This window comes from Oxyura jamaicensis, chromosome 2 (assembly GCF_011077185.1).
Source record: "Oxyura jamaicensis isolate SHBP4307 breed ruddy duck chromosome 2, BPBGC_Ojam_1.0, whole genome shotgun sequence".
Taxonomy (NCBI): Eukaryota; Metazoa; Chordata; class Aves; order Anseriformes; family Anatidae; genus Oxyura; species Oxyura jamaicensis.
In genome coordinates, this window is record NC_048894.1 from 137,806,441 (window position 1) to 137,830,425 (window position 23,985).

At 40.8% G+C, this 23,985-nt stretch overlaps 1 protein-coding gene across 11 annotated transcripts in view; it reads right to left on the reverse strand.

Moving 5' to 3' along the window:
• The window catches only part of UBR5 (ubiquitin protein ligase E3 component n-recognin 5), an 85,585-nt gene that overhangs the window by 60,320 nt on the left and 1,280 nt on the right, over positions 1-23,985 (reverse strand). For 10 of the 11 annotated variants that reach the window (XM_035316813.1, XM_035316815.1, XM_035316816.1 and 7 more), the window contains exons 2-6: positions 6,730-6,774; positions 5,978-6,059; positions 5,722-5,798; positions 4,820-4,939; positions 1,256-1,445 (exon numbers count right to left, since the gene is read on the reverse strand). In XM_035316813.1, the coding sequence (XP_035172704.1) occupies positions 1,256-1,445; positions 4,820-4,939; positions 5,722-5,798; positions 5,978-6,059; positions 6,730-6,774 (514 nt within the window). The remainder of the gene's footprint in view (positions 1-1,255; positions 1,446-4,819; positions 4,940-5,721; positions 5,799-5,977; positions 6,060-6,729; positions 6,775-23,985) is intronic. The other variant, XM_035316819.1, reaches the window with a different exon arrangement.

Here is a 23,985-nt window from a genome sequence, read left to right on the forward strand (position 1 = left end):
GAATTTTCTCAGTATCTTGTACTGGGTATTTAACTTTCTCTCAGTTCAACTTAGGCTTACTGGACTCTAACTTTGGTGCTGAATTTCCTTATGGGTCACCTTAGGATCTACTTCCTGCAATGCTCAATGCAGTAGGTAAACAACAAGCAAAAACTATTTTTGAGAATATTTGTTAGATTTCTATACAAGCGTTTAAATCTGTCAGAGTTTTGCAATCAACTATCATTCCAGAACTAGACCTCAAACTCTATCTTTTTGACACTGGTTTCTCCTTCCACTGTCCTTCAACAGGTAGCCACTTCCCATTTTTCTCATCATCCTGTTTCTAAAGGCTAACCTTCAGCAGTTTCTGCAACATTTAGGTTTTTATTAGAGAAGTGCAAACACAGAAGAAACTTTCTGTGAAAATCTCCCAGCTTTTACTAGGTTCAGAATTCAAAAAGAGACAGGAAGCCACTCTGTCACTGGTGTATCTGTAGATACCAAGGCTGCTAGCTCCTATCTTGAGCCAGCTATGCTATAGGCCACTCAAAGCATGTGAGAAGATTATCTTCAGCCTAGTAACTAGCATCTGTATTCTAAATGTAGGCCAGCAACTTGATTTAAACCAAGAATTAAAATACATTAATTTGTTACATTTTCCTTGAAAAACAGAGACAAATGTTGTTTCAACAAACTATCGCATTATGAATCACACAGCATGAAGTCTATCATCTTATCCAGGCTTTAGTGCATTAAGAGGTAAAAGCAGAACCTGAAAATCAGTTACATTTACTAAAAAATTAAGTGGAGGTGTCCATGAAGAAAATGTATTAGTATTTTAAACAGATTAAGTATGTTTAGTGTCCTTCATTTCAATCTAAAATGGGTATCTCCTTTTATCCAAAGAAGAAAAAAAAAGCCAATCTGCTCCCTCTTCCTTACACTCCCTTAAGAAACTTAACTTTATTATCCACATGCCTGGTATGGTTCTCAAATATTTGACCTTCTCACTACATCTTTTATCTGCAAATGAACAACACGTTGCATTTCTCATCAAGACATATACCTTGCCTTAGTGGAAGTTTGGGAAATGAAAATTCCAATATCCAAAAAAAGCCTGTCATTCACAATATGCATTTCAGAATAAAAGCAATTCAACTAGAAGTAGTCCATCTTTTCACATGTACGTCATTATTCCTTGGAGAAAATACAGTACTATTAAAACACTTTCCTGTCCATATATTTGAAAACAAGAAGCTTCTAGCTCACATACCTGTGAAATGAGTTCCTCTGGAATGACTGATGCCGGAATCACTGGTTGTGGTTGACTCCCCAGCAGTCCAGATCCTCTGTCTCGTCCTGTGCGTATAACTCTGGTCTGCCTTCGAGAATCTCGAGCTCCGGCAGATGATCTACCAGAAGATCCTCCTCCACTTCCACCAACCCCTGAACTCCAGCGACTTCTAAAAAGATTTAGAGAGAGACATCTATTTTATAGCAGCGTATTTTGGGAGATTTCAAGAAATATGGTATCAGCTTTATTAAGAATAACTTGTAGACAATCTCTGAAAAATATAGGAGATTGAAAGTCTCTCTCAAAACTAGTAAGAATATGAATATCAGGTTAATTTATAAAGTTCTGAATTAGACAGGAAGAATATAAAACAGGACTCCAATTGAATGTTGTACTATCTACTGCTCTTAAAGTTGTGTGGATGTATACGCAAGTGCCCACACCAATTCCCCAAGTTTCTAGAAGTAACAGTATTAGCAGCATAACATCTAACATTCAGCTGTTAACTTCTTAGTATAAAAGCACACAAGCAGCAGCTTTATGGTCATTGGATTCTGTTTCTATATTCAGATGGCTCTTTAAAAATTGAGACTTGATTTATATTAAGAAATTGCTTTAGATTACACTGAAAAAAACCTGATACTCTTGACTGCAGGATGAATCTTACACTAGATAATTGTATTCAAGAGATACTCTACTTTGAACCTACGGCTACTGGTGAAATCAGGATCACCTACACTGCAAAAGCACGCATAAACTGGTTGAACAAGAGGCTTTTTCATTTGAATGAGTCATTACTAAAACAAGAGAGAAAAGGAAGTGATTTGTGGGAAGTTGTAATGATGGCAAGTTGTCTGATCTTCACAGCACAAACTCTGTTCTGGAAGTAAGACTAGATGGATACTCTGTTGTCCCAAAAGGCTGAAGAGACTGTTGTGTTATTCATGATTATTGCATAAATCAACTATAAAGCATATTGGATATTTGATTACGGTTATTTAATAACCAGTAACACAAAACTTCCCTGATCTCAATTACCATAGTTCTCAACCTCCATTCACAAAAAAAAAAAAAAAAAAAAAAATTAAGATGCGGAATCTGGCATGACAAGTCTAGCAAGACAAGAAAAAAAAAGTATGTTTCTGAAACGGTATCTAAAATTCACAGTAAAAATATGTCACCTGTAGATATAAAAACTAATTAGGTAAAAATAATTGTTTCACATTTGATGGTTTAAGTTCATTACTAACATCCTTCCTTCTCTTTTCTTCTGACAAGAACCATACAGTTACAGAACTACGCAAGCATCCACCTAAGATGAGGCCCTGTCAGACGTGCATTTTCAGGACTGTAGCCAGCAACCACACAGACAATAGCCCAGTACGAGACAATAAGCAATACAATGAAGGCTTCAGGAAAAAAAAAAAATCTTGTCTGATCAGATAGAAGAGCTCACAAAAATAGATACTAGTGGGAAAAAAAAAGAAGTGACATTTTACTTAAACTAGTTACTCTGCTTCTAAGGTGTGAAAGAGGGCTGAGGGAAGACAAGTTCTTCCTACACAAAAGTTTCGAAGTCAACTCTCAGCATGGAAGATGTGGGTTTAAAGAAAAGTTTACATACTAGATTTTAACAATTAATACAAATACTTCTCTCTACTTTAAGTTATAAACTGTCGATGACAGACATGAGAACTGTAACAGTTAAAATTCTATAAACATATAACTCAAATATTCCAAGTGTGTCCTAACTTGCTAATTAAGAGGCATCACAAAAACATTTTCTTTAAATTTACACTATACTAACTGTGTATTTTACTACCTCAAGTGAGATCAGATCTGGAGAAACCCACTGACTCAGAACATTGCCATTTTCAGATGTTATTTTTAGTGTAACTAAAAGCTAGTTAAAACATGGTTAAAACTTCAAGAGAACTTGAAGGAAAAAAAAAGTGACATTTAATATCCCTAAAAGAGAAAGGCTTCATTACTTCACCTCTTTACAAATGTTTAACAGCTTTGAGAGTTCTGAAATCTACTGATCAACCCCAATACAAAAACGTTGTCTTCATAAAATGTATTCCCTTGTGTTTACAAAACTTTCTTTTCACCTGGGCTCCTCTCAAGTGGACTTAAATTCACCTGAAGTACTCTTAACTCTGTTATACAACTCTCTGTAGCTTAACGGATCTATGCTCTCAAAGATCTATGGTGGAAAAAAAAAATCACTGGGACACAGCTATTCCTATTGAAGCTCCCTAAACCTAAAATAAAGAGAACTGAAATCCTTCTCCTCATCTACTAGTTTTTCACATCTTTTCACTGCCCACTAGTACGAAAGCAACCTTCCAAATCCCATGATGTGATCCAAGGATTCCACCATTTGAACATTTTCAGATTCAGGTTATTACAGCAAGTACTCCTTTCATTTAACAGAGCAGATATAGTATCTACTGTTACTCTGACTTTGGTGAGTTCTAAAACATGCAAGGGAAAGAACTTAGGAACTCTCCAGGGTTGGTCTCCTAAGCACACAGCTTCAAGTGACTTTAACTCATTATGCTCAGATAAAAATAAATTCAGCACATTCCTAGTCCGAGGAAAAAACCCTACACTTTTGACAGCAGGTTTTTAAACACAACAGTACCAGTTTCTTTGGAGTTTAACAAACAGATTTAGGTTCAGATGCCCAAGTTTCACAGGAAGTTGGGATAGAGGGTATCCATCAGACAACCCTCAGTGAAATCAGCTTATGTGGTAACAAACAAAAAATTCACTTTGAAAGAAAAACTGTAATTCCTCTTCCTTTTAACAAAACATTCACATGCAGAAAGTACGGTTTCTAATAGCAAGTCTCCTTACTGTGGCTAATAACCTTAGCCACATTCAACTTCTTACAAAAAGCACATAACAAATTCATAGTGATTATGTAAAGATTAATTTACATTGCTATATGAAGGGACACCATCAATTTTAAAGCTAATGATAAAACTTTGAGTTTATATAGTATATTTAGCATTTAGTAAAATTTTAAAGGTTCTGAGTGACAACTTTTTGACATGTTTCCTTCCTATTACTAAGACCCCAACTAACACAAAACAGTGTATTATTTGGGGCAGGGGAGAAGAAAGCGAAATAAAAATGTATACACAAAAGCCTGAAAATATACATAATGAAGACTCTACCTGCGCAAGTACTCATTTTACTTTATGCCACTATCCTATTACATAGTTTAAATTGATAGTGTCCCTCTAAAAAACTGCTTTTCAAAAATCAAGTAACTAAAAAACATTCAGAAGAGGACAACACAGCCAAAACAAAGTTATTCTCCACACATACATAAAGAATGCTGCATATCCTAGGTACTCAAGGGTCACTTGCATATCTGTAATTTCAACCAAGGTTTTTTTATTATACCCTACCTACACAACTGCTGTAATTATACGTTCCCTTATACATACTGCATACAATTTATATATGTGTATACACATATACTCAAATATGGAACAAACAGATTGCAGCCTCAATCCTATCAAAACTTACCCAAGGGTGTTGCCTGCCAGTCTGCCCAGAGTTTCAGAACCAGACAGAAACCATGGGGAGTCACTAGTCCTGCCTGGCCTGGATGTCCTTCCTGCCCCTGAGCCACTGCTCAACTTTGAACTGAAAGTAAAAGATGGTAAATCAGTCACAAAACAATCCCAAATGGGTTAAGAACAAAACCTGGAATCCCAGGTCTAAATTCTCAGGGACTTAGTCTGGTAACATACCAGCTTAAGCAACACCCTTGGGGAATACTCCAAACTAATCTAGCTGTATATTAAGAGGTACGCTGAGAAAAGAAAGAAAGATCTAACAGATCGTACGTACATCAGCAATCCATAACAGCACAGTTGCAAGTACACATTAACCTAATTAGTGATTTGAGATAGCCACTGTGCTAAGTTTTCAGTTAGCGTATATGTACAAAATGTAATTGCCAGTTGTTCTATCTTCAGACCTGAGCCTGAGTTTGCTCCTTTGATATCAAGCAGCATTTTACATCCAAATATGTTAAATAGTCCTATTAAAGAGGACTTACCTGGACTGAAGAAAACAGATCTAAAAAGTAAGCCTTTCCAGACAAGACCACTTTCAGAGTGGATTCTACGTGGGGCTTATCACTTTAAGACCGTTTATTTTCAATATTATTATTTTTGGTGCGGTTTGTTTGTTTCTTTAAGTTAAGGGCATCCTGTCTCACTTGTTTTAGAGCTATGTCTAGTATTTATTCCCTACACCAGTTTGTCAAGCTAGGCTGTTTGGCTGCATCACCGTAACTATTATGCATTTACTCAAAGTACCCATTCCAAAGGCACTCTAGTTTAAAAACAAAACAAAAAAAGCAGCCAAGCTGCTTATCCAGTTCAAAGGAATGATTTAATATGAAGAAAAGAGTTTCTTACCCATCATTATTATCAGGTTTACCCAATTCCAATCTGTCTGGCTGAACTGAAAAACCAATCCTGCAGACTCTACCATCCTATATTTAAAAACAAGAAAACCAAGTGTCCAAAATTGAGAAGCAAGACAGAGAAAAAAAATGCATGCAAAAACAAGTCTTCAGTTGCTGAAGAAAGTATATCAATTTGATTTTAAGAGAATTACTTTTAACTGTATGGTTTTAAGTTTGTTATCTGAACGGATTTTTGAGTGATTTACCTCAAGAAGAAATGCAGCATGATTTGGTCCCACCACACACTGTTTAATAGTAGCCTGTTCCAATACATTCAACGGGGGGTGGCTGAAAACAAAAAGTGAGCAATATATAACATTTTAAAACTTTTCAGGTCCAGAAACAAGCAAAAAAGTGGCATATGGAAGGAACAATGATAGCAGTGATGGTTACTGATATAAAAACATTCAATAATGACTAAACACGTACATCAGATGAAGCATGTGTTTTTTGTGTTGTCTTTCCAGTCATTAAGCACAGAAATTGCAAAACAAAACCTTAACATACAAGAGAATTTTCATGTAATTTGATCATCAACAAACAGTAGGGGACATACTTTTACCTTAGTCATTTGACAAGGAGGGTATTTAATAATATAACTGAAAACTTAACATTTTCTTCCTAACATAAGAACTGTCTATGTGAAGCATTTACAGTGAGGGTGACGGAGCACTGGAACAGGCTGCCCAGGGAGGTGGTGGAGTCTCCTTCTCTGGAGATATTCAAGGCCCGTCTGGACACCTACCTGGGCAACCTGCTCTGAGCAACCTGCTTTGGCAGGGGGGTTGGACCGATGATCTCTTGAGGTCCCTTCCAGCCCCTCCAATTCTGGGATTCTGAACTTTATTGCAAGTACTGAGGTTTTCTAAGGCTGTTTCTATAACAGTCCTAATTCGTGTTGGTATTATTAAAATCACCCTTTCCTAAATTACTTGCAGCATCATGTAATACATCTTACCTGTTTAAATTATATTTGTTCAGCTTCTCTGAAACTTCCCTTAATCTGGAGAAAAAAAAAAAAAAAAAGAAAAATAAATGAAGCCTCTATTGTATACAACATCCACTTAACTGGCACATTTACAACATAATTTTGTTTGGTAGGGATACTTCAACATGTAACACACTGATTAAACTGAATATCTAATCCCAGATTTAACTATTAACAGCAAGCGGCAGAATCGCAAACATTCATGACACTAGAGCAGGGGACTGAAAGTGCATTACGGTAACCACTTACCACCAGATTTAATGAAGCTTGATCTAAATTCTGCCTGGTATTGAGAGTCTGAATGAGAAATGGATGGTGTTCAGCTTCAAGTCAAGTTTTTGTTTTGGAGGTTTTATGTTTTAGTTTTACCCTTCCACCTGTCACCTTGCTGCAAAACCTGTGTTTTCTTGCATTTCTGTGTTTTGCAACTCACCACCAAACAAGGTGCCTTGTGACAAGCATTTACAACTTTACACACCAAATAAACAGGTGAAGCCATAAGAATTAGTTGTAGATGTATTTGTTTCCTTGTACTAAGCTTCAATACAATATCCCATAGCAGACATGATTACCATTTTCTAAAGAATCCAAGTATATGGCACATCAGAGCCAAAAATAGGACAGTAAGTTCCTCAAAACATGCAAGATTGAAAAATATGCACAAAAGACAGCACCAAAATGGACAAACAACAAACTTTGACAAGTAGAAAAATAAATCGAAGAAGATTTGCTACCTTACATAGGCTCACCTAAAACATCAGCTTTACCAAAGGGAACCTTTCTTTCCCAAAGTACTTCCAATTCACCTTTATGGTATCTCACCAAACGGAAGATCAGAACCTGAAATCTGGCCAACCCACATCTGCTTAGAGGGTACAGTGTCCAAAAGTAGAAACCAACAGAGTAACTTCTGCCTTGACCACTGCCTTAGAAAAGATTATCTCCAAGCAGCAAAGATCCTCTCATAACAACAGGTAAAACTCTGGCTCCTGTCTTCCCACACATGAGAAGGGATCTGAAAAAGCCCCCGAGCAGCTTCCAAATTTAGCGAGAATATTTGTATTATAAATACTAAATCAAGAGATGAACCCTGTAAATAAATAAAAGGTCTTCATAATAAAGCAAATAAAATTCTATCTTTTTTTGCCATGTTTATCCTAATATTTCCACAGGTCGTCTTAATCAGCAACCCCTTTCTAAACTTCAGAAGGAGGCATACACACCAGAACTGTTTTCTGGTGTCCAAACCTTTAAAAAAGGTTCAGACATCCAAATCTTAATGTTATCAAGTGTTTGACTCCACTGCACTGGTACCTTTTTTTTTTTTTGATAAATTAGATAATTTATACCAATAGAAATACCCGTGTCCAATACAAACATGAGGTGAAAAGACAGCAGGAAGGAGATGAACATGCTTAGAGCCAGCCTTTACTACCCCAGCCAAGCTGCTGTCTGTAAGAAGGCATTTTACCATCCCCATTTGCAGCCACAACTACTTCACACAGGAAAATACTACGGTTCTTTGAAGGCCATCCACAAAAGGAAGATACAGACCACAAGCTTCATATGCAATAGGTACCCTGTATAGGTACCCTATACAGAAGGTACCCTGTAAGAGTGAATTGCTGTGGAAGAACACTGAATGAAATCCCGGAGATGAATGTTACATAGCCCACAGCACACTCTAAGGTTCTATGAAGCCAGCAGGGATCTGCTGTATAATAAACAAATCAAACATCCCTGAAGCTTCACATCTTAACTATGTTACGTAACAGTTTCCCAGGAATCTGGAGCAGTTTTCCATTAACACTACTCCTCTTAGCAAGCACGAGTGGGAAAACCTACATTTAAGGTCACTGCACTGACTGTAAGGAAAGCTGGCAGCAAACAAGGCAGCACTGTACTGGAAATGGTTACTAGGCTGGTCTATGAGCAGGATTTAAAGTTTCCTTATCTGAGTTTCAGCCTTTCTGACTGAAAAAGACTACTTTTGAATTTGTAAAAAATCACATTACTACTTATTAAAAAAGTGACAGGGAATCGAAACGCTCCACAAGCCAAGAGTTGTGTGCGCAGTGAAACTCAGTAATGCCAGTCTGAAGAGAGCAGGCCTACCTGCAACACACCAAGATCAAGAGACGTGGTACTATTGAAAAGAGGCTACTGTCGACATTTATGGGGGGGAGCAAAGAAGGTCATAAGCTACTGTGTTGTGGTTTAACCTGGCCGGCAGCTAAACACCACACAGTCCAACTAAACACCACTCGGCCATTCGCTCACCCTCCCCCCTCCCTCTCTGGGATGGGGGAGAGAAACAGGAAAGTGAAGCCTGTGGGTTGAGATAAAAACAGTTTATTAAGACAGGAAAATAACAACAACAACAGTAATAATAGTACTACACTACTACTAATAGTGTGTACGAAACAAGTGATGCACAATGCAATTGCTCACCACCCACTGACCGATGCCCAGCCTATCCCCAAGCAGCCGCCCCCTCTTGCTGCACCCCCAGCCTGCCCGCTGGCAGGACAGAGCGAGGAGCTGAGAAGTCCTTGGCTTGGTGTAAGCATTGCTCTGCAGCAATTAAAACATCAGCATGTTATCAGCACTCTTCTCATCCTAATCCAAAACATAGCACCCTACTAGCTACTAGGAGGAAAAATAACTCTCTCCTAACTGAAACCAGGACATAATGGAAGTACGGAACTTAGAGAAATCCGCCCATCTCTTACACAGCTGCTGTAATAGCAAAGTTACCAAGTACTGCTTTGAGGCCTGAAGATCCAAACTTGAACTTGACACAGAGCACGAGTAAGAAAAGGAGCAATTTGGTGCTGTCCCTGCTGAGCTGCTCAATTCACGAGCCCATCCTCCTCCTCACTCGTGCTGCCATCAGTATCTGTGCTAACACCTCAATCACAGAATTAAAGCAGCTGAAAAATACGAGTAAAGCAGAAATATGTGCTCATACTGTGCAGAGAACATTTGCACAAATAAAAATTCTAAATAATTTCACAAGAAAAATAAGTGTTTCCTGCAGCAATCCCTGTCTATCTACTTGCACAGTTGCATGGTATCGCGCTGCAGGTCCTCTGCAGGACAGATACTAGGCATGCCTTAAAGATCAGGCTGATCTTGACAACGTGATTCGATAATTTCAACTGGCAGTGCACCGGAAGAAGAAACAAAGGCAGAGACAATTTACTCAATTCTTGCATTAAGGAATGGCAACACAGAGACCTTTTATTTGGCCTCTTTCTGTGGTTAAAAACTCATCTCTGATATGAATGGCTAGAGAGGTTAGGCTTTAAAAAAAAAATCATTAAAGGCAATTAAACCATTTCAAAGAACAAAATCAGAAGCACCACATATTTCACTTACGTTTCCCCCCAAATCTGCTAGACAAACAGTTGAGTGATGATGGCTTCTGTGTTAAGAAACACATTCTTTAAGTACCTCAACCAAAATTCATGCAAAATCAGTTGTGAGGAAAAACAAGTCAATTTATCCGAGCTCAAGCCAGCCAAAAAGGTTTTTTTTTATTTCAATTTTAGCAGCTAGAGCTTCTCCAATCTGATCAGAATAGAAAGGAGTTGTGCTCAAACTACACAATCAAAGAGGCTCCAGATCAGGATTACAAGAGCTCAGACTTCACAAGTGACACATGCACACACCAGAAGGTATTATTTCTCTCAAAGTCCACTTACACTTTGAGAGAAGTTTATCTAACAAGCCATCCTTCTGCCCTGTCTTGCTGTATAAAGCCAAATAAAGCTCAAAAACAGAAGAGAGCAGAAGGGCAAACTCAATTCCAAGTACTAAGCACTTTATAGGTATACTGAGCTTCAGTACATTTCGGAGTGGTATTAGCCTATTCAAACAAGTGCTTAAAATCTACCACATAAGCCAAGTGTTGTCTCACAACTTTAATACAATTTGTAAGAATGGAAATTTTATGTTTTAAATTTGGCAGGCTGTCCAAGAAGTTTATTTATTAAGACATTGTAGACTTACAGAGTACATGTTCACCAAGCTCAGCTTCCAAAGGACATACCTGGCCAGTCACCCTTCGGGAATACTCATCCTTCAGAAGTACCTCCAGCATGCCAGAAACAGTTCACAGCAACACAAACCAACCACAGGAAATAAGCAGGACTTTTACTGCTCTATGATCTCAGAATTGTTCAACGTGTCAAGAAGCTAAGTTACAAAACAAGAAGAAAAACACACCTACATCTTCTATACTCACTGAAAATCTGCAGGACCTTCTCAATCTGGCAAGTAGCATAAAAGCAGCAAGATTTGCATAGTCTTCCCCTCAAAAGCTTGTTTGCCTTTGAGTAACAACAGTGGAATAGGTGCTGATATCTAATCCATCATGTTTTGCAGTTTTAGTCAAACAACTGTGCTTTTGGCTCATTTATTTAAAAGAATGAAAATAAATTCTACCATCTCAGAGATGAATTTCTTTGCCAATATAAAGCAAGCGACTTTCCATTTTACTTTGCAACTTCCAACTCAATTTTTAAATGTCAGCTGGGTCTTTAAAGAGCACACAGTAAAAATCACTGAAGTGAAACAACCCAAACAAAGGATTTAACTACAGAGACGTAAAATAAGATGTTCACATGCTGCATGTCTCCAGGAAGACGAAAGCCTTTCTGTACTTGGCAAGGAATGCTGCAGAGTCCAGACACGGTATTTAGAAGATTCTCTTGGATTTTCTTTCCTGAAGTTGCTCCTTTACAGCCACAACAAGTTATTCATACACTCTAAACTAGGTTAAAATATCAGGCAGGGCCACAGTGTAAGGGCTTCCCTAACCTCAGCACCCGTGGTGACAGCAAGGGTAACAGAGGAGGAAAAGGAAAGGTACATCTCAATAAGCAACCCGGTATGGTGAACAACTCCAAGGTGAGAAATTCAAAATATAATTAATGTAGCCCTGATTGCCATGCCAAATCTTTGAAAGCAGCTTCCTAAAGAGGCAGCCTTCCACACTTCCTATACCAAATGCCCTTCTCCTAATGACATAAAAGAAATAAAGGTGAAAAATCTCTTCACCAAGAAGCAAGGGGGTGGGAGAGCAGTGGTGCGAAGGCAGGTACCAAAAGTGCCTGCAGGCAGGATCCTCCAAACTAACCACTGCTGCTCAGCAGAGGGCTGGGACGATGTGCTTAGGCTGCGATGCTCAGATCACTGAAATAAAGACATAAAACAACAATGCTGTTGTGCCACTCAAAGTAATCAGGTGCACCACAGCTTACATGTGGTTCTGCTGTCCTCACTCGTTCCAAGAAATATTAGTGAGAAATACTCAGCTATTACATGCTGCTCAGGAAACCTCCGAGCTGCAAATTGTTATCATGCAAACTGTTATCATGCGGAAAAGCATCACTGTATGCTTGTCCTCTTGTAATACTTTTCTCCTGTCATCTAGCGCTGGTCACTGCCACAAACAGGATGAAAACAAGCCGGGGCTCTTGGCTGACTAACAGCTATTCTTATGCTGTGTGGTGTTAACCACTGTGGCTTTACAGAAAATGGCTCCCAAACTTGATTATCTAGGACTGTCAGTTTGATTGATAAAGGTAGTCCTGATGGTTTAATAACCCTCCCTGGAACAATGATAACACACGGCGCTGCATCAGTAAGCTCTAACAGAAAGCTAATATGGCAAACATCGAACAAATGAATCCCTCTAAGCTCCCTGCAACACCACCGGAAAGTCTTCAGATAATACAATTACTGCAGGTGGTAGAGTCCCTTACAACAGACCATCGATATTTCATAATATAACACTGATAATGACCTGTATCTAAAGGTATAAGCTAGCGCAGAGGGTTAAAGCAGAACAACAAAAATTAGGAGAGGTGGGAGAGGGGCAACGACCTCAGAAGATTAAAGACAGACACCCACCAGTATCTAACATTCAGCAACCAGCAGAGGCAAGGAAATGCCTTACCCATCATCTTCCTCAGCCTACAGAGATGGGAAGCATACAGGTCAGTCCCAGTTCTAAGAAAGCAAAGCTGATGTGGTGTCACTGCAGAGGACAAGGGGAGAACAGTGGATATGGTCCACCAGAACTTCAGTAAGGCCCCGTAAGATCCTCACAGAGAGCTGCAGACAGTGAGGTGGGTCAAAACCTGGCTGAGCAGCTGTGCCCCGTGAGAGAGCACACAACTGCAGTTGGAGGCCAGTGACAAGCAGAATACCCGAGGTCAATACTAGCCCCAGGCCTGTGTAACATCTTCATTAACAACCAGCACGACGGGGCAGAGTGTACCCTCAGCAACTCCCCTGATGACAGAAATGTGGGGTGAGGTGGGGGCAGATAAACCCAGTAGGACCTTGGCAAGCTGGAGTGATGGACTGACAGGAACTGTGTGACATTCAACACGTGCAGAGTCCTGCATCTGGGAGAAAACACCACCACCATGCACTAATACATGCTGGGGGCAATGCTGCTGGAAAGCAAACTGGCAGAAAAGGACCTGAGGGTTGTGGTGGACACCAAGTTGAGCATGGGCCAGCAGTGCATCCTTGCAGCAACGGCTAATTAGGAGGAACAGTGCCAGAACGTCAAGAAGTGATCCTTCTCCTCTATTCAGCACTGGGGGTGTCACACCTCAAGTGCTGTGCTCAGTTCTGGGCTCCCTGAGTACAAGAGAGACATGGACACACTAAGGAAAATCCAGTATAGGGCCACAAAGATGAAGGAGGGCCTGGAGCACCCCTCCTGTGAGGAGAGGCTGAGAGCTGGGACTGCTCAGCCTGGAACGGGGAATCTCATCACTGTCTGTAAATCCCTGAGGGGAAGGTGCAGGGAGGACGGAGCCAGGCTGTGTGCAGTGGTGCCCAGTGCCAGGACAGGAGGCCCTGAGCACAACCTGGCCCCCAGGAGGCTCCCCCTGAGCACCAGGAGCCCTTCTGTGCTGTGCGGGTGACGGAGCCCTGGCACAGGCTGCCCAGAGGCTGTGGGGTCTCCTCCTGGGAGCCTTTCAGAAGCCACCTGGACGTGGTGCTGGGCACCCTGCTCTGGGTGTCCCTGCTCGGGCACGGGTGGCACCAGGTGGCCTCCTGAGGTCCTGGCCAGCCTCAGCCATCCTGGGATTCTGAGGAGTTTTTCCTTTCAGGATGCTTGGAGGCTGACAGCAGCAGGATGATTTTGCTGCTGAAAAGCTAGGAGTTCTTGTTTTGCTGGAGGGGCAAAATACCTGTAAGGGCAGTGGCTTAGGGGAAAAAAAAATACACTGAGGAGTGAGAACCATTTGAGAAGTAGTATTTAGACAGAGTAAAAAAAACTCATGGGTACTAAGATATCCAGATGGAATTACTCTATTGAAAAAAAAAAAAAAACTCCAGTAAGACCAGGGGACAGCCACCTGCTGGACTTGTGAAATGCAGCACAGGTTTGCCTGAACTAGATGCCTCTAATGATGAATTGCCTAGATTTTACTGACTGGTTCCTCTAATTCAAATCTACTTAGACCCTTTCCTCATATTTATCATTTATGTGACACTTGAGAACACGACCTTCTGAACAATAATTGTAAAAAGTGCAAAGCACAGACATAAACTAGCTCAAGAGGAGCATAACATCAATCACACTGGTTAAATAAGCAAACACCCCTACCCTAAAATAGCTGTGGCACAGCACGGCCCCCCTTCTTAAAACAATTGTAATGGGAAGACCGAACCCAAACAGAAAGAAATCAGGAGTGGTAAGATCCTGACAGGAGCAGCACACAGCAGTTGCAGCACACCTACACGTGTTGTTATTTAGTACGGTATTCAGAGGACTTTGTAGTGAAGTAGACATAGATCTACAGGTTGCCTAGATGCCTGGGAGTTTCTGTGGAGAAAAAAAAGAAAGAAAGACTCACGCTACAGGAAAAAGAGTAAGATCAGATTGAGGTAAATTCAATGACAGCAGACTTCCACAAATATGGGTCATGGATTCAGTCAACACAAGACAGAAATCTGTTTTCTTGTGTAGAATGCATCAAATCATCATTTCATGTTTCCAGGCTCTGGTCACCTGCACGAGGTCCCTGCAGTTGCACCGAACGTCTGTATAACATTTAGCACGAGGCTGTTTCCTCAGGCAGAAGTCCATTAAAAGCTCAACAACTGAACCAACTCCCTCAGCTGGGTGTGAGTTCCCAACCTTAAGACAAAGCAAGTTGTAAGCTGTTCAATTATCTGTCGTTTCAGTAAGTAAATCCTTCTGTGACAGTAAAATGTGGAGAGTGGCAATTCAGAACCTCATGGTTTAATTCAAGGATACTTGAAAAACATCCACATTAAATAATGTGGAGTCAGTACTGAGATGTTAAATAACATAAATAACAAGATGTTAAATAAATAATGTGGAGTCAGTTAAGAAATGTTAAGAAACGTGCAAATGCTATCTACCAACGTGTGGCTAGGAAGCTGTACACTTGGTGGACTAGAATGAGTGAAACCTACAAGACCACATTTAAACAAAAAAGGGAAAAAGAAATCTCATGTTTCCTGTCAGCCTTTGCTGTAGCACTTCCACCAAAACCAACTGCTATCAGAATAAATACCCAGTTATTGTAAAATAAAAGGAACTTTTTGTGTCCTGTAGTGTTAAATTGCTGAAGATCCTTCAGAAGTTCCTTGTGAGCCGCCACTGTAGCTTAAAACCAGGAAAGCCAGCTTCTGGTCCCACTTGTGGCTACTGTGGGAGCCCAAGTCATAATCTCTCCACCATTTTTCCCTCCAGTTCTTGCATTAAGCTTTTTGAAACCACGACCACTACGTGCAAAGTCAGAAAATGGTCTTTGATAAGGACATTCAAATGCTACAAAAAAAATTTAAGGTAAGAATTGTTAAATTAAGTACTTTTTGTCTTGGCTAGTTGTAGCTATATGGAAAGATCATTTAGCACGTCCAGTCCTTTACTTGCCATTTTCTCATACTTGAAGGCCTGAAACCTTCATCCAAAACTCTGGTGCCACAACATGTCGCAGTCCCAAGTTGTTAAAAACTGCCTTTAAAAAACACGAAGGTCTCCTCCTCATGCTGTACTTTCTTCTACCAAACATGCAACTTCAAAACCTTCCCCTCAGACACGGCATCTTTGATTTAGGTAGGAACAGAACGAGACCTGGCATAGGGAGAAGAGAGCAAGCACCATGCCAGAAAAACAGGCGCCAAATCGCTGTCAGATGCGCACTGTAGGCAAAATAACTCAAAAAAAAAACAAACAAACAAGCAAACAAAAAAAAACAGCTTTTGAGGTGTGGAGCTCATCACAATACCTTTTTTTTCTTTTCACTGCTGAAAAGAGATTTGTTCTTCTCCATCTGTCTGTACCGCAGCCACAAAACTCCAGGTGCTTCCCCTCAGCGTAACCAGCATTTTGGTTCCTCTACAAGAGCTCCTGAAGCAGCACGCTGGGTACCTCCTACTTCACGTTTTGCCTGCGGCCATACTATTTCAGGTAACAGACCTGCCGGATGCAGATGCCGTACCACAAGGGAATGAAACAATGCTTCGGCCGCTCCAGCAAAGCCCTGCAGCTCCTGCCCAGCCAGAGTAGGGCAATCCCAGGCACAGTGTGCTTTGCCTACCTCATCTGACCCCGCAACGGCAAGGCTGTATGGCTTGCATCACTGGAGTGTGTTATTCAGGACCTTTACATCCCTGTTCTGAAGATAGATTTTGACAAAGTCAGCAAACTGCATAAATAAGGGGGTGAGGGGGAGACAGACACTGTAATTATTACAGCTTTAAGTATGGGCAAAGCTGAAAAGAGTTTCAACAACCTAGGATCTGCATTAAAGGTCAGACAACAACTCAGTTCTATGAAAAGCTTTTTTTTTCAAGGAAAATATTAAAAGCCATAAGTCCTTTTTTCCTTTTTTGAAGAACACTTCTTGATATTTACTAGTTAGAAAATAAATGCAGCTCTGATCATTTTCAGGGTGGACAGAGGAAAGCAGAATGCCGTATCATAAGTGAAAGAATAAACACTGAGATATGTTCAAGAAAAATTATTTTGCAAGATGAAAGATGAAAGAGCAAGGTTTAGATCTCCCATTCAACTGCATTCACATAGGTAACTATTTATTTTCTAGTCACATTTTTGGTAAAAAACAGTGTAGCAGAAATATTTGTCCATAAGACTATGTACGAGCCCACGTTGGAAAACATATAATGAAATTATAGTCTTCAGTAGTGTCCAGAGGTCCCAATCAAGATCCATCTCACTGTATCAGAACTACAGAAGCAGCAGTTTTTATGTACATGAAGAGATAACCCATCCCAACAGTGGAAAAGGGGAGTTTGAGGAAACCAAAAGGAGATGAGAGAAAGAAGCATAATGGAAGACAGAAAACATTCAAAAAATGCTGTTTAAACACAGGCTTGGCTTCAACCAGTCAACTACTACTTCTACACAGCATAAAAAAAAATGCAAAAATTAGCATCCAGCTTGAACTGAAGATGATGGCTAACATGCTGCAGAAAGCAATGCCACAAAATTCTGCGCACAGAGCACCCGAGTTTCTTTTGGGGCTATTTTCTAGTGAATTGGAAAAGTGCAGCTGTATGGGTATTATCATCCTAAATTGCTCAAGATATTTCTAAATGTCCACAATGTTGATCAGTGTGTGTAAAAAAAAAACAACAAACAACAAACAGAACAGCCCCCACACAACCACACCAAAAGCACACCCCCTCTAACGTTTTGAGGTTTTGTTTTGTTGTGTTATTTTGTGTGTGTCTGAAGAAATCCATCTCTTCGGATTATGAAAGCCCCCAGCAGCCTCCATACTCTCATCTGTTGAGTTACATTACCGATGTCACAAATGAAGTTGGCAGACCTCGCGGCTGGCAATAAAACAGCAGTGACAGTTAGGAGTTCCAACACGGCCAACTTCCAAAATAGCATTAATCATCTGAATGTTTTCAGTTTTTATTCCACATTCTTTATGAAAATGCCATACTGTAAAGTTAAATCAGAGACACAAAGGACCTGAGCTATTTTGGAACATCTTTAATGATACAAGGTAGTAACTGGCTTACTGAAGAAGAAAAGCTACCCAAAATAAAATTGCAGAGAACACCCATGCAATCTCTTTCTGGATGTAAATTATTTGAGAAGTCTCCAAGAGACACCTTATGGCATAACATTAATGGACTTGGGATGACAAAAATAGGCAATGAGACAAAACACAGAATGCTGTGTTAAAGATCATTTTTAGCACTGCAACAAAATCTTGCTGGGGTGTTGAAAATGGGTGTCAAGTTAACACTCAAAGCTTTTCTGTACCAATATGATTTAGTACTGTAAAGCACGCTGCACTTTAAAGCACAGCAGCTAAGATTTTCTGGAAGACAGGGTGAAACATTTACTGTCACCAATTTTGCTGGCAAGTGCAGGCAGCAGCAGTGAGAGTTTCGAGAGGTAGGCAAAGATTTCAAAGACGGCAAATTCAGTGCTTACATCACTCCTCAATGGGATCCAAGCTAGTATTTTACAGAAATGTAGATGACCACTGTGTCCACTTTACGCCTTTCTACTCACTTCTTCAGCATGTCTGCAGTGCATAGAACTGGCAGATCTCATACCTCTGTGTGACCGACGCAGTACCTGTTCTCTCTCAAAGGTACAGAAGAGCTCTTTAATTTGAAACAGAGCGGTTAATTTTCCCTGGAGGGGAAGGGTAAGAGAGAAATAGGCAGTATTGGTTGACTTTTGTTTTTTTAAAGCAAAGAAAGACTTTTTAAGAATATAGAATTTATTATAAAAATAGTACTACACTAAAAAAATGAAGCGCTTAAGGTCTGAAAGCTGGGTAATTGCTGCTGTAGTAGATTCATCAATGCTGTGACCATCCTCATTTGCACTGACAGGCTTACACTATTGCACAAAAACACATACACCTTGAAAATCTCTATTTTCATGCGTAATTCAATATTTTTTTTCCTAACTGTTCCCTCCCCATTTAAAATCTCCCAGCCCCTGCAACCAGGCCTTGTTCCCACGTTCTCCCTGAGGCACGTACAGGTGCCTACTGCTGCAGTCTTCTGTATGATGTTGTTACCAAGAGCCAAACCCTTACCGGGCTTCACTGAATGCAAGTTTAAAAGAAGTAGGTTTGTGCAGCAGAAAAGCCCAAGTAGTTTTTCTGTCTGGTTTTATTTCAGTTAAAGCAGCTGCTGAGTCGATGCAAAAAAAGACAAAACTTTTTATAAGGAAGATGTTGCAAATTTAACTACCTAGGCAGCCGTCAGTGCAATCACTGCAATCAAAGCTACTTTGAAGTCCCCTCCCCTTCTTTATGCAATTTTCAGATGCATACTGCAGTCCGTTTCATTTAAGCCGAGAACAATTAACCGTGCCGTAGCGGTAAAAACACGGCTCCAACACCCTGCGAAGCCTGCCATGCTGAGGTACATCCCTGGTTGTTTTTCCTCAAGTGTTTGGTAACTTCTGACACAACTGTAACCGGGTACTGAACAGTTATCTGCTCAAACTTTAGGAAGTTTAAGAAAGGAAGTGCAATATGCATCAATTAAAGCCATATGGCTTAATTACATATTTATGACAGACGTCTTGTTCTGGTGCCACTGAGAATACTTTTGTGGTATTTAATAAGCACATACTGTACCAAAGTTACCTTAAAAATATGCTGCTGCAGGTTGAAAGCTGTAATCAAAGAAGTAGAACATAAGTGTTTTTGACTGATACCTAGGGAAACTAAGAGTTAAAAAGGTTTTCTTGCAGCTGTCATGCATTGCTATCCTTAAAATACAACTATTAAGATGTGATCCCATTAATCTTACTTTATTATTGGTCTATTCAACAAAAACGCCCGAATTCCACAGCTGATTTGAAAAGGGAAAAGAGGCAACGTTTTTGCCCCAATTGCTATTTCACTGAATTCCTCGTGACCGCTCACAGCCACTCTCATCTCGGATCACTCGCAGTACAGTGTCACATTACAGTAGCCAAAATAAACTTGCTGCTTTCAAAATGGAAGGACCTCAATCCTGCTTCCTCTTCCTCTGCTCTTCACTCCTACTCTCCCTCGTACAGCACTTTTTAAAAATCCTCTTTTTTTTTTTTTTACCCATCTATTTTGATGCTCACCCACCCAGGACCATTTTGGGGCACAGCACAACTTACAGCCAGAAAAGGACCCTAGCAGAACCAAGTCCAAAAAGGCATGGGCTACTGACCTACGGGTAAGTAATCTTAGACAATCAGTCAGGTAAGAAACGTTAACTGGCTCATAGGAAAGTTTTGAGCAGCTACTGAAAAACTAGCCTTGGAAGTATGCATGTCTCACATATTTAAGAAAGTAAATGTGCAGGTAGAATTTTCATAGAACCTACTTTGATTAATAAATGAAGGTACTAAATTGGACTGAAGAAGATGCTCAACTTCCCAAATTATCACCCTTAAATAACAATACTGAAATAAAGATATGAAATCTTAATGCCCTGCTTCTGAATGCATGAACCACACTGGTGGTACAGACTGTTTGACACAGCTAAAACCTTTTATTTAAAAAAAAGTGCTTCCAACTACCAGTCTGATAATAATAACGCCACGTGGCATCAAAAATCAACATGTCTCTTGTTACTGAAGACTCATGAACAGCTAACTCAGATAATTCAAGCACTACATTAGCAATGGTTTCCCCATAATCAAACCTCAATCCATCCATTTCTGTTTGAGGCAGGCTAACTTCAGTTTTGCTACATTAGATTAGGAAACGGTTTAAAGCACACCAAAATAAATCACTTGAGCTACAAGTGCTCATAGAAGGCTGCAGTGCTGCATGCAGCTCACAGGTTTTCTATTTCAAACCACGTCAGTTGATCCCTTCTGCCCCCAGCTCTGAGCAGCAACGCAGGCTGCGTGGAATAACAGTCGAGAAGTTTACGCTGGGGCTGCCTTCCTTGCCGGGAGAGGACAGGGTCTCCCAGGAGGCCGGTGGGTGTAGAAGAGTTCTGAGCTACCCAAAGACGTGTTATCAGGAGCATTCCCTCTCCACGCGCACTTCCTGCAGGCGTTCGGGGCCAGGACACCAGCTCCACATCCCTGCTGGCTCCCCAGGCAGAACCACACCACACCCTGCCCCAGCTCCTTCCAGCAACATCTGCTCAGGATTTTTAACCGATTTGCTCATCAGTAAATGCAAAGGGGGAAGAATCTGCCAGAGCAGCAGCCCACATATCCACTGTTCTTACCCATTACCATGCCAATGATGCTTTCATACACGTGAGCGAGGAGACGTGCAGGCACAGACTCAAAGGATGTGTTCTTGCCAGGTGCTTTTTCCATGGAAATCGGTTGTCAGAGGGTATAAACATGGACACTGCAAAGCACCCTAGTTAATTTTACTTACTTTAGGCCATGCGTAAACTGAAGCGTTCAACTAACAGAGAAAGGCATTGAATATATTAAGGCAAAACAAACTCACTTAGGAGCCAGAGAACCCTTCCCTGCCCCAGCGCTGACTGCAGGCAGGCACTCGCTGAAGCTTTGAGTAAACTTTGTCAGATCGCTCGCTTCACACAGCCCACTGCGAGAGAACTGACTGCATGCCACTCACCTTCGCTTCAGAATGCTCTCTATTTAACCACATTCACTGGGTCTCATCTTCACAGAGGAAGGAAAAAAGGACATTACCCCATGCATCAATACCACTTCAAAACGACATCTTCCCCTATCTATGCTACCACTTCAGTGGCTTAGCTGACATTTTCTTAGTGTAAGGTAAAAACACAAAGTAAAGCCCCAAGACAAGGCCCATCCCCAACGGGGAGTTCATCTACGGAAAGCCATGAAGCACATCGCGAGGGGCAGGACTCCTGTTCCACAGAGCAGAAGGTTAAGCTGCTCCTGGGAGGTTTCAGAACAGCCACAAAATAGTTATTCGCTATGGTAACACCCACTTCCTACCCAACATAAAAATTTAAAAAACTAACATTTTCTAAGACAGACCTATCTATGAAATTGGGCATTAAGCTTCCTTAACAAGGCATAAAGTCTCCAACTCTGAAACATACCTGGAGTGGGGTGGATAACCCATAAGATATATTTAACACGCACTGCAGTAGAAGCTGGGCTTCTCTTTTTCAAAGGTTACAATAATTATTTACAGCCTTAAACTGCAGGCCATACCTGATACTTCTCCCATTAAACTTCTCATGTTCAGTTTGCAGAGAAATGGTTCGGGGGGAGAATTCCAAGTTACCTACCTTCCTGAATAAACTTAGCGGGAGAGGCTTAATTAATTTAGTTCATCCAAAACCAAAGTTTAGCCCTTCACCCGTTTCAAAAAGTGAAATCTAAGACAGCTTCAGAAGTAAATATAACCTTGGACTCTGCGAGCTTTCTCCAGCACACCTAGCTTCCAGACATCTGCATGAGCACCATGCACAAGCCAACATTGCTTCAAGTAATTTGAGAGAGGTCTAATAACTACCAGTAAGGCACAGCATTAAGTGTTCTCAAAAATACTAGTTAAGCACTTTCCGACGATGCGTGCCCGCATTTGGGAGGCTTCCCAATTATCTGCGGTTCTACAGTTACTTTTTCTTCTGTTCTTCACAGTGTTGCGCTGCTCTCCACGTCGCTGCTGAGTAAGACGGATAACTAGATACACTGAAAATAGAATAAAAACTGCAGAGCGCAGTGACACAAACTGCACCAAATCAAACTGAAAACAACTACTTCCTCACAGTTTGGAGACTGCTTAAGAGCATAGCAGCACTTCAAGAAAAGGATGCTTTCCAAACACAACTCGTCCACTACAGACATCCACACTGCTAAGTGTACCCAATACTTCCGTGTAAAAACTCACACCAGGGCTGCACTAATAAATCCCTTCTGTTTTAAGATGGGACTACTGCATTCACAAAAGCAATACAGTCAACCAGGTTCCACGCACGCTACTAACAAACATACACAATGCAGAACTAGAGCCCCAAAATCGGATTTTGAGCAGCAATTATCATTCTGAATGGAGACAGAAAAAAGCAACCGGGGATACTGACCACGACCTGCAGCGCGCCCTCAAAAACCCTATGGAGGGCAAGGAGGGAAAGAAACATTACAGACACTGGAGACGTTCCAGGATCCTAACTTCCATGTGTATACAATGTGAAAATTCATTAAGCTGTCTTGATTCTAATCTCTATTGACAGAATTGTAATGGGCAACAACTCCGATAAAATTGAGCTGGCATTGCCAGCGCGTACATGGGCACTTCGGCCCCATTTCTGAATCGTTCCCACTTCCCTGCACTGCAAGTTCTGGTGCACAGCTACCACACTTCTTGTGAAATTCTGTTTGCCAAGTGGAAATTTATGACTTGCAGCTCAGATTAAGGGGCCGCTTGATTTTTTTCAGAATAAGTCACTACTTAAAGGCACTTCTGCAGCCTTCTCCACGTATTAATTACCACATTTGTTGAAGCTTCCTGTATCAAAAAAGTTGTAAGAGCTGCTGCAATGGTAAGAAGCAGAAAAAAATAAACTAGGAGCAGTATGAAGACTGAAGGGACACCATGTTTGACAGTAAGTCAAGAAAACGGGTTAAAGAAAATCCAGATGAGCTCTCTCACTCCAAGCAAAGTGTGATAATTGCATGCTAAATGTTTTCTAAATGGCCTACCAACATTAAAAAATATAAAATAAAGGGAAAGAAAGAAAGGACAAAAGACAAAGAAAAACCGCTGGGGTCCTTTTCAGTTTGAAGTCCCAGATCATTATCCTAAATCAAACCAGCACAATGAAGAAGCAGCAGAACTCCTCCTACAGCATCACCTCTCGGTCTGCCACTCGAAAGGAAGATGTATGCCAAATGTGAACGCGTTACTGTGGAGAAAGCCAAACAATCCCTTAGGAATGGGCAGCCCTCCCCAGAGGAAGGAGGGTCCTGTAAAATGCATCATCAGGTTAAGGAAAAAAAGAAAAAAACACACTCCACACTGACATGCTTCAAGTCTAGGGCCTATTTTATCATTACAAGTTTCTTTTCCCTCTTTTAAGGGCAGCGATGATGCAGCTCGGCAGAAACTTTATCTTTACAATGACCTATTTTCCTCATTGCATGCCCTCGAACCTCTGCCATGTCTTGATAGAGTTGTCTCAGCAAAGAGAGGTCACTTTTCCTAACCCATACTGCAAACAACAGGGGAAGCGAGCTGGACCCTGACCTATCCAGAAACC